The 19,053-nt window shown below is 34.1% G+C and overlaps 2 protein-coding genes and 1 long non-coding RNA gene across 5 annotated transcripts; all 3 read right to left on the reverse strand.

The window, feature by feature from the left end:
* Nucleotides 1-748: 748 nt before the first annotated feature.
* LOC110420063 (putative disease resistance protein At4g10780) lies at nucleotides 749-3,729 on the reverse strand. Its single transcript, XM_021433235.2, has one exon. The coding sequence runs from the start codon at nucleotides 3,721-3,723 to the stop codon at nucleotides 811-813; it is 2,913 nt and encodes a 970-aa protein (XP_021288910.1). The 5' UTR covers nucleotides 3,724-3,729; the 3' UTR covers nucleotides 749-810.
* A 4,771-nt stretch (nucleotides 3,730-8,500) lies between these two features.
* LOC110418866 (disease resistance protein RPS2-like) lies at nucleotides 8,501-10,296 on the reverse strand. Its single transcript, XM_021431691.1, is given in 5 exon segments — nucleotides 8,501-8,796; nucleotides 8,799-8,973; nucleotides 8,975-9,858; nucleotides 9,861-10,225; nucleotides 10,292-10,296. Coding segments are annotated over 5 exon segments (1,725 nt in total).
* A 3,896-nt stretch (nucleotides 10,297-14,192) lies between these two features.
* LOC110420068 (uncharacterized) lies at nucleotides 14,193-16,928 on the reverse strand. Of its 3 annotated transcripts, none has more exons than XR_016351394.1 (5): nucleotides 16,576-16,928; nucleotides 15,238-16,378; nucleotides 14,926-15,144; nucleotides 14,682-14,813; nucleotides 14,193-14,595 (listed from the first exon to the last, which is right to left on the reverse strand). It is a non-coding gene; the product is annotated as an uncharacterized LOC110420068 (long non-coding RNA). The 3 variants fall into 3 exon arrangements; XR_002445514.1 differs by having other exon boundaries at nucleotides 14,194-14,813; nucleotides 15,238-16,109; nucleotides 16,290-16,378; XR_002445513.1 differs by having other exon boundaries at nucleotides 14,193-14,813.
* Nucleotides 16,929-19,053: the final 2,125 nt, after the last annotated feature.

Here is a 19,053-nt window from a genome sequence, read left to right on the forward strand (position 1 = left end):
ATGAATGCAGCATCCAAGAAGCCATAAAAATGTCTAATCCGATAAGGTTGATATTCTCCTCTTGCAAGAACGGCAAGTTGTGGACTTCCTACGAATTCCGCAGGGCTTGTTGTTGGTTTTTTCTTTGGTTCTTTTAGGTGCCAGAATTCTTTTATTGCATACAATTATCCCAGCCAAAGAAGTCACACATGGTGCCAAACTTGATCCAGTTGAGTAGATTGAGTGAAAGGCTTTTTGTGGTTGTGTTCTGGCGTAGCGTTTTTCAGCAATCATGTTCGAGTTATGGGTTGAGATGAAGGTTCCGTTGGTTTGGCAAGGATGTTCTGGGCAGAATGCTTTTGGTCTGTTGTTGATTATGATATGTCTTGGGCTTAATGAGTTTTGTTTCAATTGCAGCTGATTTGCTTGCTGGAAGGTGTCGAGCTCTCCGATTTATGCTTGTTTTGCGATGGTCCTTTGTTCTATTTATGTGGTCTATCCCCTGTTGGATAGGTGTTTCTCTTTAAAGCTTTGGTCCTTTGTTATGTGGCTCTCAGACTATATGTTATGTTTATTTAGGCGTCTGTGTGGAGGATAGACCTTTGATGAGTCTCGTTGTTCCTTGTTCCTTGGCTATGCCATGATTCTGTATCAATTTCATGATAATAAAGATTCTTCATTGGACTGAGAAAAAAATAAAAATGAAATAAAAAAAGAATGTAGATGAAAATAAATTGAGAATGTTTGCAAGTTTAACAAGAAGCAAGAGGCAACTTTACCACTGAGAGCCGTCGACCCACAATTCATTAAATACCTTTTCTCTATCTCATTCTACAAATATGTAACAAAGGGAGAAAGGACATCCTTAGCATCAGGGTGATCCCATTTCATTGATTCCCAACTTTTACTCGGGCGTACTCTGATTGTGTTCAGAAACGGAGGAAGAGATGGTTGCCCATTTTCAAGAAGGGGAAGAGACAAAGGGATCCTCTTTACTTTTGGACAATCGACTATCATGAGATTTTGGAGAGAATCTGTGATAATCAGAACTCCATCACTGCAAATGCTTTTCAATCTTGGTAAGTCAACCAACTCTAATGATTTTAATTTGGGAAGAACAAATGTTGTTCCTTCTCCCTTGTGATTTTCTTCTGAAGTTATTTCCTCCATTTGCACACATTGTTGGACTCTAATTTTCTCTAAGTTTTGGAGGCCCTGCAACAGCTCAACTGGAAACAACTTTTTCACCCTCGAACAAAAACTCATATGGAATTGTTTAAGAGAAGAGAAGATGGCCGATGGTGTTGGAGCATGAGAGGTACATTCATTTTCGACCGCTACTCCTCTCACAACTTCACACAAGTTCCTCAATTCATGAAGGTATAGCTCCTCAATGTTGTGAAGTGCATTGCAAGACGATAATGACAAGTCAACCACACACTCTATCCCTTTACACTCGCAAATTCGACATATCTTCAAGTCAGTTGCCTCACGAAACGAAGGAAAATCGCTTAAACATTTGAAATCATCACACGTCCAAATAGATAAAGAACGAAGGTCATTTGGGACCACTATATCATCACACCTTCCCATGTCGCAGTTGACAATTGTTACTTGATTCCGAATATCTTTGAAATTTGGGGAAAACCTATCCAGATGACTTAAAAGAGACAAAAATGATATTCCCACTCCAAATTTGAAATTTGTAGGGCATTTACCTTGTACAGACTCTACATATTTCTTAAGCTCTTGCATGTCACAAAATGAACATGAAACATACTCAAGCTTCCTCAATTTGCTTACTTCTTCTCCGTTTAGATGCAACCAATCTCCTATTAAGCATCGGATATGAGAAATCATCGGTAATATTCCTACTGGTAGCTCCTTTAGATTCCCTGCCCTTAGATCAAGATATCTGAGGTTTTCTAACATTTCTATACCATGAGGAACCTCTTTAATGCTTGTAAAGGAAATGTCCAACTTTCTCAATGCTTTGAGCTCTGCTAACGAAGGTAGACATTTTAACACGAGACAGTTAAAAAGTATCAATGCATTGAGATTTTTCAAGTTAGAGATGGAATCGGGTAGATCCACAAATATATTACTGGAAAGATCTAAAACTTTTAGCCCAATCAAGTGCTTAAAGAAAGAACCAGGAATCTTTCTTAAGCGACAATTTTGCAATAACAAGGTTGACAAATGAGGGCAATTAGGTGCTATGTGAGGAGGAACTTTTAATATTGAGTTTTCCATCAAAGAAATCTTCTCAACACTCACTGTCCATTCCTGCTCACTTGGTAGTTCCTCCAATTGCATACCTGCTTTTGCCATGAATTGATGACCTTTTATATACAATGCCATGTCTCTCAAAACATCATGCATCTTAACTCCTTCTTCATTCAAATAAGTTGTAGCCCTCTCTAACAAGCAATTATTTTCAAGCTTATTTAAAATGCTATGGCCTCTATCATGCATTGCTTGTCTGGTCTCTAAGCCGTTAAGGAGTCCCTCATCTATCCAATGTTCAATTAATTGAACCTTTTTAATCACAAAATCTTCAGGATATAAGGAGCAAAATAGAAAACAATTTTGGATATTCGGATCTATCAAACGATCATAACTAAACTTCAAACGTTCAAATACTTCGATATCTGATTCTTTCACACTTTTAACATGCTCCTCTAATTCAATTAGTGCATTCCTCCACTCACAAATATCATCTACCCCTTTCATGCTCCCGGCAATTGTGACAATGCTAAGTGGTAAACCGCCACATTGCTCAACAATTTTGTTGACGATGTCTTTTAAAATTTGATCTTGCACAACACTATGCCCCACATGGTCTAAGAATAAGTTCATGGACTCCTCCTTTGAAAGCGGTTTCACTTTGACCACCTTACAATCCATAGATGTACAGACCTCAATCGATCTGCTAGTGAGTACAACTTTCCTCCCCATACCTACTGTTGGTTCAAGGATCCCCACATCCAATAGAGAAAACCGTTTCCAAACATCGTCTAAGATCAACACGTACCTCTTTCCCTCCAAAATATGTTTTAATCTTGCCACTCGTTGCAATTCATTATCTGGAAGAGATTCTTCCAAAGAATCTGCAATATCTTTTTGCAATTTGAAAATATTCAATTCTTTTGATACAGTGACCCATATCACCATATCAAAATGACTATCCACCAGCAATTGATTATTGATATGCTTCATGATCGTAGTTTTCCCTATGCCACCCATTCCACATACTCCAATCATCCCAACTTCATCGCCCATCAAATACTCCCAAATTTGTTCTTTTACATTATATTCTCCTTCTAGATCTTTTGTCTCCACTTTTACCCCCCTAGTTGGCGGCGCATCAATTGCCACACCATCGAGAAAATTACCTTGTTGATGAATTTCTTTCACTTCTGCAATCTTTCGACGAACAAGTTTCCCAAGGCGAGCACGCGAGAAGTATGAAACAGCAGAGAACTTGGTTTCAATCTTTTCCATTTCAGTGTTTTCGTTTTCTACAGCTTTAAACCAGTACTCCACTTCTTCCCTCACCACTCTCCTGTGACGAAGCTCTGCTTCTTTTTTTGATGCAAGGTCTCCCCTTCGGATATTTAGAACATTCACTTTTTCTCGAAGATCATTCATACATTCTTCAAGTTTTCGGTGATTGTCTATGTATGTACATGTTGGACCTCCAAAGCACTTAATCACTTCAAGAATTGATCCTATAAACTCCATATAAGCTCCCTGTAATTTCAAAATCAATGAATATTGAAATTGTATTAAACGTAAATGATAACTTTTATAATTGTATCTATTTTAATAAAAAAAATACAATATAAAAGACTATAGTTAAGATAATATAATATAATATTAAACATATAATTAGATGTACTAAAACTTATATATTTTGTATATTATATACATGAAGCATTAAGAAGATAGTACTAATTTTTATAGTGTATGTATATATATATATATATGTGATTCTGTCAATAAAAAAATTAAAACAATAACTTTAGTTTAAAATTTTAAATCTAATATATACTAAAATTGAATGAGAAAAATAATTATAGCATTATACACTGAAATATAAAATATTTTAATGCATGAAACACATAATATAATTTTTGTCCAATCCAATATATAATTATACAAAAAATGGTCATATGTTAAATTTGATAAAATTTCCCTTAAATATACAATTGAAAAATATAATACAATATTAATTATATTATTATTATTATTAATCCTTAAAATTTTTTTTCTATGTATTTAACTACCATGTTTCCATAACTTCATTATTTTATTTTATATTTTCAATTGTTTAAGCCTTAACTATTCAAAATCTTGAAAGAAAAATTTTTTTAATTATTTTGTTAAGAGACATTACCCAATGTTTTATTTCTTTTCCCTCAGAATTTCCTTAATATTTCACTTTCAACCAAAACCAAATAAATATAAACCATAAATAATAAATAAATGAGTTTTTTGTAGATAACCATACGAATTCTTGAATATTAATTACAGCATTAATAGAAGAGGTAAAAAAGATAATCAAATTTTCAATAGCAATAAACATTGAAGACCCCAAAAAATATTAATTAATAGATTTGAAGAGTCTTAAAAAATTTAAATTGTGGATTAACATAATCTAAACATAAGATAACTAAAACAAGTATGCTTGTGAAAACAACAAACTTGTGACATATCTTTTTTGATAAGATAATTAAAAGAAGAAAGTTTGTGAAAACAACAATACATTTCGGAAAGAAATTTAAGAAATAATTGTGAGACTAAGTTGAGAAAGTAGATTGACATTCAAAATACCTGGTTTCTTCTTGAGAAAGTCTTTGTTAAATTTGGGAAATAAGCACAATAAAGAAAGATAGCAGCAACAAGCAAATGAGCTCGGTGAGAAGAGAATCAATGAATTATGAAGCTAAAAGGAATTAATAGCAGGCAAACCAATGCAAAGTCGTCGCGGAAGTTGTGAAGTAACTTTCCTTGAAGCTGTTTCCCAATAATGCAAATGTGAATTGAAGAAAATGTAGGACTGAATTATGGGGTCACTCGTCATGCTCTCCTCCATTGTTGTCCTCACAAGTTTCTAATTTCACAACGGCAAGAAAATGTCTTAAGGCAAAGCTTAAAAAAATGTTTACATTCACTAGTTGAATCCAAAACTTCCCACAAATTTTATTGAAAATCCAGGTTAATAATTTTCTATTTCAATGGCTGTTATGTTCTAAAAGATTGACCAACAAAAGATTTGGCCGACATCAGTGGGATCTCAGAAAGTTTGAGTCAGTTCCGGCGGCTTTGGCTTTATTTGAAGTTTGACCCTGAATTGGCTTCTAGAACAGTGAATGTGGACTCTAATAATCGGTTATATTCTATCAAGTATTTCATACCATTGACATGTGACAATTCCTACTACTATATTCTTGGTGGTTTTGTAGTTGTAATACTTTGATTAGGTTGACATGAGTATTATTCTGAGCTAATCACTGTCCAAGTTTTTCTTTTGACGGTAGTAAGCTGGGATTTATCTTAATAAGATTTTGAGCAAAGTTGTCAATAACTTTTCGAATCGTAATTGTCTTTTGTAACTTCACAGGTTTCCTTTGTTCATGTTAAATTTTTATATCATGAAAAATTTCCTGCCAATTAAATAAGAAATTTAAAATAATATATTAATTTCCAAGGCTAATAAATAAGTTTTTTTTTAAAAAAACCATTTAATTACTTTTGAATTAAGTTCAAGAAATTGACAAATATTTTTTAAATATTAGAAGAACTTTGGATTTGCCCTATTCATCAGTCATATCAAAAACCAGTTCATACTTAATCTGTCCAATAATGATACAGTTCATAACACTTACATGCACAACAAGGTTTAACAGCTAAGCGGGTTAAGTTAAACTCTCCTTTTGGTCTGGTAGTTGAATTAATGAATTATAAAGCCAAAAGGAATTAAAAATAAGTTGACATGGGACAGGCAACAAGATCATGGATACCATCATCAATGATTACATTACAGCCTTCTATTAAGTTTATGTTGATGCTCCTCAACAGTTGTGTCCATGGACTGTTTCTGGGAAACTTTGTTTTCCTATCATTCTCTCAATGAATTCTTCATATTGGGCTAGCAAAAAAAAAAAGATACAAATAAGTTGAAACCAAAACATATATAACATTACGAACATAAGGTACAAAACATACAGATCAATAGCATATAATAATGGATTGGAGATGAAAGAGTTAAGCATACAGTTAATCGATTATGTAGGACACAACTCTGATAATGGACAATTTCACAGAAGCGGTAGCTGTTTTTGTTAGTGTTATAAAATTTGTGGAGCATTTTGTGGAAGAATAAAGTAAGAAGATCCTGTACAAAGTGTAGTTACACTTGTTTGAAACATTCTGAGTTTTTCTTTTTTTCTTCTAAAATTTGAACAGAATTAAAACCAAGTTTGAAATATGTATAGTGGAAATGAAAATAAAGGAATGAGGAGGAAGGTGTAGCAGGGGATGTCGGATATGTCAGATAGGAATTGGCGGTGAAACTCAAGTGGGTGTGGAAAAATGCCTTCTTTTTCAATCTTCATCTGAGAAAACAGAGTGAAGGGTGTTCATTATAAAATTAAAATCCCTATTTTTTATTATAAAATAAGAGCAATTATTTAGCAATTATATACCAAATTAAAAAGTGATAAAAATAAGAATAAAAACAGAATAAACTCACAATGTTTGCAGTTTTAAGCAGAAGCAATGATTTTCACTTCAACATTGATAGAGCCTTCGAGAATCTGAAGAAATCATAACTCCACCACTGCAAATGCTTTTTAATTTTGGTAATTTAATCAACAGTAATGATTTTAATTTGGGAAGAATAAACAATGTTGGTCCTTCTCCTTTTGTAATTTTCTTCTGATGCTATTATTTCCTCCATTTTTTCACAAAATAAGGCATCAATTTCCTCTATTGTGGCACAGAACGATTAGTTCTGAATGAATTTGGAAGGCTCTTAAGTCTTAAAACAATTCTTAGGTGGTTATACAAGACCTGGGAAATATATTCCGCAACAAGTTTCAGCATACCTTAATTTTGATTACATTCTCAACTTTTCTCCAATGTTTTAGGCATCTGATCGTTCTGAACAACATCAGACCAAGAGGTTTGTCATGGTTGGTCTTTGCTGAAAGTACCTTACCGGGTATTGGTAACATCTTTGTTGGGAGGTTTAAAACAACTAGAAACTGTTTACCAAAAGATTTTAAAGGTGTGCTCTGATATCTACCTTAGATATCAGCTCATTGTAGTATATTGCATCTGCAACATTCTTAAGAATCCTACCTACTCTATCAACAAAATGAATCAATATCCCGCAAAAGTTTGACGGTATATTTTATGATCAACATTCATGGTTTGAGGGAACAGACCCTACCATGGGACCAGCATCACGGTTTATGGTTAGTGTCACCAATGATTTCAGTTCAAGCCCTATCATAGACAGTTCATCATTCATTCTTTTCGTTGCATGTACATGACTATGAACTGTACACAACTTGAAACATTGAAGTAATATTCCTAACCGAGTTGATGCAATTTACAAATGATGACATCACACAGAATTCCTATTTCTTATTTATGTGAAAGCTATGGTCTTTCTTCACTAGATCTGTTCATAAGCTAAACAGAACATATTACAAGCTTTTTAATTAGTTTACAATTGGCCAACCATTTCTTCCCCAGGGTTCAACTAGGACTGAAATTGATTGGAACTGCATATCTCATTGGACAAGGCAAACAGTTCAATTAGGCCTAAAAGCTCAATGCGAGTAGTTAAAAATCTCTGTTTCACAAAAATCAAGGAAATTTACACTTTGGTTTTGTCACAAAAAACAGGGAAAGTTACACAGCATGAGGTGTCTGTCTCAAGAATCCTTTATCATCGACCCTCCAGTATCAACATACTTGTATCATTGGTTGAAGAAGATTCAAGCTTGCCTGATGAAGAATCTGTCTCAGGTGATTTCCTTTCCATGAGGAAGCTAGGTTGTTTTGGTTTACTCAATGTTGTCACTACCCATCATCAGAACCATTGATGACATGCTTGGTCTAACCTCCGGAGGTTGTTGCAGACATAGGAGACCAATGTGAATACCTCGTGCCATTTCTGATAGATTGCATGATTCTTTTAACAAAGCATCAATCAGCTGTACAGCCTTTTCTTCTTTCCACAAATCCCAAGCCTAATACATGTTATAAAAGTTTGATCATTATTTGCTGTTCAAAGTACATTAAAAGGTAAAGTTTTTGATACTTACATGTCCAATAAGGTTAAGGCCATTGCCAGGATTGTAAAACCCTCTATTTTTCTTCCCACTTATAATCTCCAGCACCAGTGCTCCGAAGCTAAAGACAACTGATTTTACTGAGAGTTGCCCATCGATAGCATATTCCGGTGCCATATAAGCACTTCAATAAATTATCAAAAGAAAAGACATCAATGAACTTTTAGAGGTGAGTTCATGAGAAGAATAAATTTTGGTAGGGAATACAATTGCAATTCTTTTAATTTGGGAAGAATAAATGTTGTTCCTTCTCCTTTGTGATTTTCTTCTGATGCTATTATTATTTCCTCCATTTCTTCACATATGTAAACAGTAATTGTCTCTAAGTTTTGGAGGCCTTGCAACAGCTCAACTGGAAACAACTTCTTCACCCTCGAACAAAAACGCATATGGAATTGTTTAAGAGAAGAGAAGATGGCAGGTGGTGTTGGAGCATGACTGCTACTCCTACTCCTACTCTCACAACTTCACGCAAGTTTGGCAATTCATCAAGATTTAACACCTCAATGTTGTGGAGTGCGTCGCAAGACGATAACGACAAGTCAACCACACATTCTATCCCTTCACATTTCCTAATAAAACAACACTTCAAGTCCATTGCCTTACGAAACAAAGGAATATGGCCTTAAACATTTCAAATCATTAAAATCCTCAATACGTATAGTATGAAAGTCATTTGGGAGCACTATATCATCCAACCTCTCGGTCTTGCGTTTCCCCAACCTTACCTCTTTTCTAACTTCCGTGAAATTTACAACCTCTGTTTCATTATGAAACTGTCTAAACCATCCAACTTCGAAAATGAAATTTGTAGGCCATTTACCTTGTACCGACTTTCCATATTTCTTAAAGTCTTGCATGTCACAAAGTGTACATGAAACGGACTCAAGCTTCCTCAGTTTGCCTACTTCTTCTCCCCTTAGATGGTACCAATCTCCTATTAAGCATTGGATTTGAGACATCATTGGTAATACTCCTACTGGTAGCTCATTTAGTTTCACTGACCTTAGATCAAGATATCTGAGGTTCTCTAACATTTCTATACCATGAGGAACCTCTTCAATAACTGTATGCGAAATGTCCAACTTTCTCAATGCTTTGAGCTCTGCTAAGGAAGGAACATATTTTAACAGCCTACAATGAGCAAGTATCAATACATGGAGACTTTTCAAGTTAGAGATGGAATTGGGTAGATCGGCAATCTCATAATTACGGGAAAGATTTAGAACTTTTAGCCCATACATGTGCTTAAAGAAAACTTCTGGAATCCTTCTTAAGCCACAATTTTGCAATAGCAAGGTTGACAAATGAGGGCATTTAGGGGAGATGTGAGGAGGAATTCCTAATATTGACTCTTGCCTTGGATTTCGGATCGATTTTTGCATGAAGGAAACCTTCTCAACACTCTCTGTCCATTCCTGCTCGCTTGGCAATTCCTCCAATTGCACACCAGCTTTTACCATGAATTGATCACCTTTAATATACAATGCCATGTCCCTCAAAACATCACTCCTTTCTTCCAGTCATAAGTTGTACCCCTCTCTAACAAGAAATTATTTTCAAGCTTATTTAAAATGCTATGGCCCCTGTTATGCAGTGCTTCTCTAGTCCCTAATCTGTCAAGGAGTCCTTCATCTATCCAATTTTCAATCAATTGAACCCTTTCAATCACAAAATCTTCAGGATACAAGGAGCAATACAAGAAACAATTTTGGACATTTAGATCTCCCAACCTATCATAACTAAACTTCAAATGCTCGAATATTTCGATATCCGATACTTTCAAACTTTTCACCCGTTCATCTAATTCAATTGGTGCATTCCTCCACTCACAAATATCATCTACCCCCTTCATGCTTCCGGCTATTGTCACAATGCTAAGTATTTTGACCTCATTAGATTAAGTTGGAGTTATTTGATTTGGTCTATATATGTATTTTGACCTCATTGATTTATTATTTGGCAGTTTTGTATTTGAAACTCCTTGATGAATTATTCAATTTATTTTTGTTGTCAATTGTTCTACTGTATTCATAGCAATAAATTTTCATCAGAATCATTTATTCTTCTTATTGTCAAGATACTTAAGACAATTTCATTGACATACACACTTGCAACTTAAATTTTTTTGGCATTCTATTTTGTGTTATCATTTTTATTCTAAATTCAAAAATAATATTGTAAATAGAATTATCACCCGTGCACGAGATAGACATAAATCCAGTTTTGCTTCTTCAAATTATGTGACAGGATGAAGAAGAGAGGTCAAAGATCGATGAACTGCAAATTAAGTACAATTCTTTTTGGAAAAAAGCTGACATGAAACCAAAAAGAGGAAAACCAGTAGTGTTATGGAGGTGAAAATCTTATTTACTGAAGTTTTTGGAATTATTCCTATTTCTTACCGACGCTATAATTATTTTCAGCCTGATTAAGAGAATAGAGGCATGACAAAGAAAGAACCAAAATAATTATGTGGAATCAATATGTTGAAAGATGATGAAATTATGTTATAACGTCATATGATTCAGAAGATTAGAAATCATAATATAAAGTACTGGACAGTTGGATTACCTGGATAAGTAAGGCAATGGGTTGGTAGTTCTCCTATCTTGAAAGGGTGTTGGTTAAATTTGAGGAAGAAGGGAAGAGTAATATCTCCTTCCAAACTTTGTGAAGAAAAGAGCAACATCAGATTTCTCTCCTTGCCAAATCCTTCATGAGAAGAGCATGGATTAGTAAAAGTAGGCAAGTGAATGCAAACTAGTCCTCTGCAGGAAAGAGGATGAATCTATGTTATGAACCTAAGATTCGTAAAAACTTGAATTCAAATCCATATTATACTGTTTAATTACCTAATCAAGTGAGGCAGATGAGTTGGTACTTCTCTTATCCTTAGAGGGTCTCGGTTAAGTTTGTGAAAGTAAGAAACTAATCTCTTTGCAAAAATTTAGCAAGAAAATAGCAACAAGCAGATCTCCTTTCAAATTATCCTTGACGAGAAGAAAATGAATAATGAAGCACGTATATTATTGAAAAGTGGGCAACATGAATATTTATGTGAAAACTAAAATAAATGTCCAACTTGTGTATTAATAATAAATATGAGAGTTATGGTAAGATGAATTTATGTTATAACATAAGATTCTGATTAATTAATGTTACCAAAGATAAAAATAAATTATAAGTATAGACAACTTACTTGGTTCAATGAGGTAGTGAAGTGATACTTCTATCTTCACAAGGCCTTTAATAAATTTGGAAAACAGGAACAGTCAAGAAAAAAAGCAGCAAGAGCCAGATGATATCCTGGCAAAAAACAAAATCATAATTAAGCAAAAAAGAAAAGGAAAAAGAATAGAAGCATGAATTAAAGAGAAAAAACCAAACAAAAAAAGAATTATGTGGAGTATGTTGAAAGATGAATTTATGTTAGAAGGTAAGATTCAAAGATGACACCAAAGATGAAAAATGATAAGCGTAGACACTTTAGGTCAGTCAAGTGAAGCAATGATCCAGTTGATATCACTAAGCACATCTCCTTGTCAATTCCTATGTAATGAGAGGAGAACGAATTACGAAGCATATGAAATATTTAATGTGGGCAAGTCATGAAATTGGTTTCGGGGTTACTTCCCTTAAAGCTGCTTTGAAATAAAGATAATATAAATAAAATAAAAGATGGTAAAGTGAGTGTGAACACTTGTTCATCTTTCTTAAAGAAACAATAACCTAAGCTTCTATAATTGTTTGGAAATTAAGAAGGAAGTACCCGAGAAGAATCCAAAGTAAACAAACTACTTTGTGAAAGGAGAAGTTGAGGAAAGGTGAAGCGATTAAAAATTCATCCATTGTGTTGGCGGCGAAATAAAATATGACAAAAGTTAGAGAAATAGGGAGTCATAATTAGTGACTTGTGGGGCACTAATCGGATTTTCATATCTCATAGAATCGCTTTTCTTATAAAAGTTCCTTTACTCTTTTTACTATTAATAAATTTTTTTTTTTTTATTTTCGTGAGATTAGTGATTACGTATATGACATTTATTATGTCCTATAATTTTGATATTGTATCTCCCAAATTAACTCATGTCTATAATGTGTCTTTACTCAAATATAATCGATTTTTAAATCGGTTTGTGTGGAAGAGTCCATTCAAGCGCTATGCGAGGTATAACAAATTTGAGAAAAATTAATTGAAATTTATAATTTATAAAGAGAATTAATCCAACTTGAGAACTGAAAATTGAGTACCCAATCTATGGTAGAAAAATTTGACTACGCACAGAATGAAATAGATTATGACCTACTGAATTTAATCCATTTTTTAGGGAGACATGAAATGAAGTATCCTGTTGTTTGATGGAGCTTTAGTATCGTACTTCAATCACATGTTTCCACTGAGTTAACGCCGGGTTCTTACTTCCTTCATTGATTTTCCAGTTAAAATCAGCAATATCAGATTTTTAGAATTGAGAAATCGAGTTTCAACTTCAAATATTCTAAATGTGTCTAATTCAAAAAATATATAAAATAAAGCAAATATAAATCGAATAAAAGATGAAAAAGTGAGAGTGGATACGGGTTCCTCCGCTCACAGATATCATCTACTCCATGCTACCTGCTATTGTCACAACATCTCTTTCCCAGATATTTCTAATAGGCCTTAGCTGATCAGGCAAATCATATCTTAAAACAAAAATCAATTAAATATTATTCAATTAATTCTTTCCTTGTAATGTCTGCATATCATATATGAGACAGATGGAGTAATAAATATGTCTAATCCAGAGAAACCATGGTAATAACAGGATTCAGGACACCTGTCCAATTAAAAGGGAGGGTATCACATCCTTCTCTATTTTGGCTGAATTAGCTCAAACCACCTGGAATACCTTGTCTAATTTCTACTCCAATTTTTAGCACGGAGCTTGAACTGAAACTAGTAGATGAAAAATCTTTGTTTCTAAAATATCATGGAAAATGACACTTTGTATGATCACCATTTAAATTTAGAGTAATCACTGATTAAATCAAATTAAACTTGCTCATAATCCGTGTACAACATCAAATCACCAAATCTTATATATGCTTTCATTTTCTTTTTAAAATGAAAAAGCTGATTTAATAGATTAGTTGCCAACTTGGGACAAGCTAAATTGATGTGACATTCATTTGGTATATTCTAACTCTTGTTAACTAGGTTGGATTGAATACAGTTTCATCTAATTCGAGACTGGATAGGATTTTTAATTTGGATTAAATTTATGGGTAGTGATGCAATTTGGGAATGAATAATACCTATAGGTATTTGTATAGATTGCCATACAAATAAGGTAAAATAGGAAAGAAACTACATAGAAAGGGAAAGTGGAAAGATCCCCGAGCTCAATGAATTGCATGTGGAAGGAGTATAGCCCAACTTTGTTGGCACCAAATCTCATATACGCCCACAGATGATTTTGTTGCAAATCGTTGCAGAGTAATTGGTGTTGATAAAATTAGAAAAATGGTGAAGATATCGATTCCACCTCTTGAAACTAAGGTTCTGCCATCACTAACGGACTGGGAGGAGGTGAAGATATCGATTTCATCGGCAATACCTGAATGCAATAGTGAAATGGTGCTGGTGAACATGGAAGACAGACTGCCCATTGGTTTCAACTGTCAAAGCTTGTAAAACTCATAGAAAACTTTTATGGCACATATATGACATTAAAGGCAAAAGTACTTGACATTGGACACGCAACAAGATCAGGGATAAGCTCAAACTGATGGGATTACATAAATTCATAGGACATTACCACAAGTAAGTGCTTTCAGGGTGCTAAGATCAAACTGGGACTAAACCACTGGTATCAAAGCATAAGGTATAAAACATACTGATCAATAGCATATAATATTGACTTGGAGATGAAAGAGTTATGTATACAGTTAATCAATTATGATCATTTAGTACTGACAGAGTCATTTCAATTGTTGAAGAAGATACATGCTTGTCTGATGAAGAATCTTCTTCAATGAACTTTTTTCAAAGAAAAAACCAAGTTGTTTGGGGTCTGGCAATTCAGTTTCACTTCCCAACATCAGAATCATAGATGACAAACTTGGTCTATCCTCAGGAAGCTGCTGTACACGTAAAAGACTAATAATGGATGCATCGTATCACTTCTGATAGATTGCAGGACTCTCCTAAGCATTCTTCAACAGGTTCTGAAGGACTGCCTTCTTTCCATAATCTCCATGCCTGCAGCGAATCCAAACCCTTCCAGGTTTTTTCAGTCAAAGCGAAGCAACAAAAATTTGATTATAATAGTATCTGCTGAAACTAACATGTTGGATGGTAAAGCCCTCTATTTTTCTTCCCACTAATTATCACCAGCATTAATATACCAAAGCTAAAGACAATCTGATTTTAGTGGAACCAGTTCACCAGTAGGATATTGATCAAGTGCCATATAACCACTGCAGAACATCATCAACGCAATAAATATATTGAATTGAAAGTTGAAACAAAGGAGCTCTATTTGATATACTAGTCCTATAGAATTTAAAGGTTTATTGAGAGGTTGAATACCGAAAATGCAGAAGTCCAAACTTTTTTTTGGCGTATATTCATAAACCAGCATCTTTTCCTCTCCATCTACGCAAGCATCCCAGAAGGCAGAAGCTTTACAAGATTTCGATGTTGAAGCTTGGCTATTAGTGCTACTTCATTTTTGAACTCGGTTAAACCTTATCCACAGCTTCTTGAAAGCCTCTACACAGCAATTTCTTGTCCATCTACCAGGGTACCCTGAAAATAATGTACTTAAAGAGTTGTAACTTTGTTCTCAACATACTTCATACTTTGTCTTCTGATCATTTTCACCAGAATGTTCAAATTTACCCAGTATACAGGCCCAAAACCACCTTGTCCTAGCTTGTTGTCAATTGAGAAGTCATTGGTTGCTTTGGATATTAATGCTAGGTATAACTGGACTTCTGAGTCTTCCCTTTGCCCTTCCATGCTCCTGTCGTTTATCACATGGTTTTTTCTACCCCCTGAAACATTTTACTACATACTAACATGAACCATAGAAGGCTATATCATGTTAGTCAAGAATATTTCTGAACATCAGCTAAGGAAGTTGGAAAGAACATAGTGAAAACTTGATTTACGAAAGCAAATGGATCAGACAGTCTTACCTTTTAAGCTTGCATGGCTTCTGCAAATGTAATAGCTGACAAGAAGCAAACCAGCAACTATGAAAATGGCAATTGGAATTATGACTGTTATCTTGACCTTATTATTACCGTTTGGCTCTTCATGGAAATTTTAATAAATCAAAAGAAAAATAGGAAATCGAATTAAAACTAAGAACAAATGAGCTAAAGCTATAGGCCAGTGATGGAGAACAATAATGGAAATCATTATGGAACTTTAAGGAAACACTCAAATGCTCAACAAAACCAACAGTGAACTTACCTGCTTCAGAGGCAGACATATGAATGTACAGATCATGACCACCATCTTGAACTAGTTTAATATCAATCAGATCACTTCATTTTTATTTTTATTAAATAAATACAAATTAAGTCATGACTTCTTATTCATTTTTATTTTTGTTATGATGTGAGGATTAATTGATTATTCGTCAATGAAACATCTGAAAGAGTGCATGAGGAAAAAAAATCAAAACAATTTACAACTGATGAGATTGCACAGAACTCTTATTGCTGATTTATACGAAGCTTCAGTGCAGTCATCTTGTCGATTATCTGTGAGACAAATATATATAACATTACCCCAAGTAGGCACTTACAGGGTGCTAAAGCTCAAACTAGGACTAAACCACTGGAATCAATGCATAAGTTACAAAATATACTGGTCATGAATAGCATCTAATAATGGCTAGGAGATGAAAGAGTTAAGTATACAGTTAATCAGTTATTGAGTACCTAGTACTGACAGAGTCATTTCATTTGTCGAAGAAGATGCATGCTTGTCTGATGAATGATCTTCCTCAAGTGGACTTTTCTGAAACCAACTTCTCCTTGCAAAATTTGTCAAGAAATCAAGATCTTCAAAATTATCCTTTATGAGAAGAAAATGAATTATTGAAAAGTGGGCAAGATGAGTAGTTATATGGAACTTATGTTAAAATGGGTTTGTGTTATAAGGTAAGATTCTAATTAATTATGTTACTGAAGATATATAAACAAATCATAAGCATAGACAGTTTACCTGGTTAAGTGAGACAGTGAATTGGTACTTCCATCTTCAGAAGGTCTTTGTTAAAATTGGGAAACAAGCACAGTGAAGAAAAATAATAGCAACAAGCAGATGATCTCTGTGAGAAGAGAATCAATGAATTGTGAAGCTAAAAAGAATCAATGCAAAGTCGTCGCACAAGTTGTAAAATCACTTTCCTTGATGAATGCAAATGTGAATTGAAGAAAAACTGACAAAGTAAGAGTGAATTACGAGACAACTTGCAAGTCATGATATTGGTTTCGGGGGGTCACTTCCCGTAAAGCTGGAATCAAATAAAAGATGATAAAGTGAGAGTGAATACTGCTTCATTTTTCTTAAAGACACAATCCTCTAAGCTACTATATATAATAGAAAAGAAAGCACCCCAGAAGAATCCAAGGTTATTGTGGGGCAGTAATTGGATTATCATGTCTGATAGAATGCTTCATTATTGACCTCACTTCCTATCCTTCACACCTATCGGACCAGAAACTATCTAATACTATGACTTACTCAAACATCATATGAGTATGCAAGAATGCGTAAACCATTTATAAAGCAGGTGCAAAATAGAGAGGGAAAAAAGGGAGGATAATAGGGATCTCTTAAACCCTTTGTTCATTATAGCAAAGAAATTGAGCAAGAGAACTGCTGATACTGTAAGATTAAACTGCTTGCATCATTGAATAGGTGGTTGATTCTACTTTTCACCGTCCGAGATGATTGTCTAATGGAGTTTTCTAGCAAAGGAATCTCTTACTTTTGCATTGTGTTGTCTGTGGCACATTTCTCTTGATTGTCAAACTTCACCTGTCAAAGGCTCGCCTAATTGAGCTTGCATTATTAATATTGTTCAATGGTTGGTTGGTTGATGGCATTTCATTCATTACTCCAAAGTGCCTGGATTATATATATATGCATGCATAGAACCAACTTTAAAACCAGCCCTATCAATTATAGATTGTAATACAAATTACAAATCCAGATATAATCTGATAAATAAAAAGGTCATTACCAGTATCACAAGAGTTATTGAAACAACTAAGACTTGGGAAATGTTGACATGCATTTATATATTTGTGCTTTATACAGAAAAGAATGAGAAAACTGTATAACTGGGATGCTTTCTGTCCCCAAATTTTAAAACAAAGAATGAGAAGCAAATAGCTAATCACATTTGACCCTGAAATTGCACCAGTAAACTCTGCATACTATCCAGTTTCTGTCTCAGTTCTTGAATATTAGTAAGATTCTCCTCAGAAAATTCTGAGTTAGACAATTCAGTAACAAGAGCAGTACCCGTGGCCTGTGAATCCAAAACTGCCTCCTCAAGCAAAGCCATAGTTGAGCGCTGGTCTTCATTAATCTCTTTTGATAAAGGAGATAGCCAAATACTTCCAGCACTGCTGCCTCGGCCAAGCTTATCCGATGAGAAAATCTTGTCAGAACACTCTGTACCTACGAGTCACCAACTTATTCATTATGAACCACACACCAAGGAAAATAGTAAGCAGCAAGACTGCAGAGCCTTTTCAAAATTAATCCTCCATTCATGCTGACTAGGTAGTTCCTTCAATTGCAGAGAAGTTTTTACCATGAATGCTCATCCTAACTTTTCCCTAGGAAGTCATAATTAACTGTAGCTCTCTCTAACAAACATTTAATTTCAGGCTTGCTTAAAATACTATGGCCTATCTCATGCATTGCTTGTCTAGTCTCTAATTCATCAATGAGTCCCTCATCGATCCATTTCTCTATTAACTCCATTCTTTCCATTTTATAGTCTTAATGATATAAGGAGTAATATAAGAAACAATTTTGGAATTTTGAATCTCCCAAACAGTCAAAATTGCATATCAAAGACTCAAATAATTCAGCATCCAATCCTCTCACACTTTTGACCCATTAATTCATTTAATACATTAATCCTCCACTCATAGATATCATCTACTCCATGCTAACTGCTATAGTCACAATCAAGGGCGGAGGGTAATGTATCTTCAAAAAATTTTTAAAATTTTTTATTTATTATATTTATATTTTTTGAAAAAGCAATAAGTTTTATTCTTCTATTACCAGTATGTTATACTAAGTCTTTAGCCTGTTAAGTAGAAGATCTTAATTACCTGGCACAAAGGAACTGGCATGGGAAAGACCAAAAGAACATACACAGCTTGCCACTGAACACAAAAGCAACCAGTAGGCATAAACAGAAGAGAAAGCCAAAGCCCCCCATTGAACTCAAAAAACCAACGACGAGCACAATCCAATCTTCCTAAACGTGTACCACATAGATACTCAGAACTCTTCCCACATAAACAAAATTTTTAAAATTTTCTATTTTGTATTTATATTTTTTAAAATTTTTTTGTTTATTATATATATTTTAAATGAACTTTTCAAAATAATTTTTTATTTAACAATTAATACAAATTAAAAATAATAATAAATTGACCTACAAGCCCTACT

This window comes from Theobroma umbraticum, unplaced genomic scaffold, assembly GCF_002168275.2.
Source record: "Theobroma umbraticum cultivar Fairchild unplaced genomic scaffold, ASM216827v3 scaffold_67.0, whole genome shotgun sequence".
Lineage (NCBI taxonomy): Eukaryota > Viridiplantae > Streptophyta > Magnoliopsida > Malvales > Malvaceae > Theobroma > Theobroma umbraticum.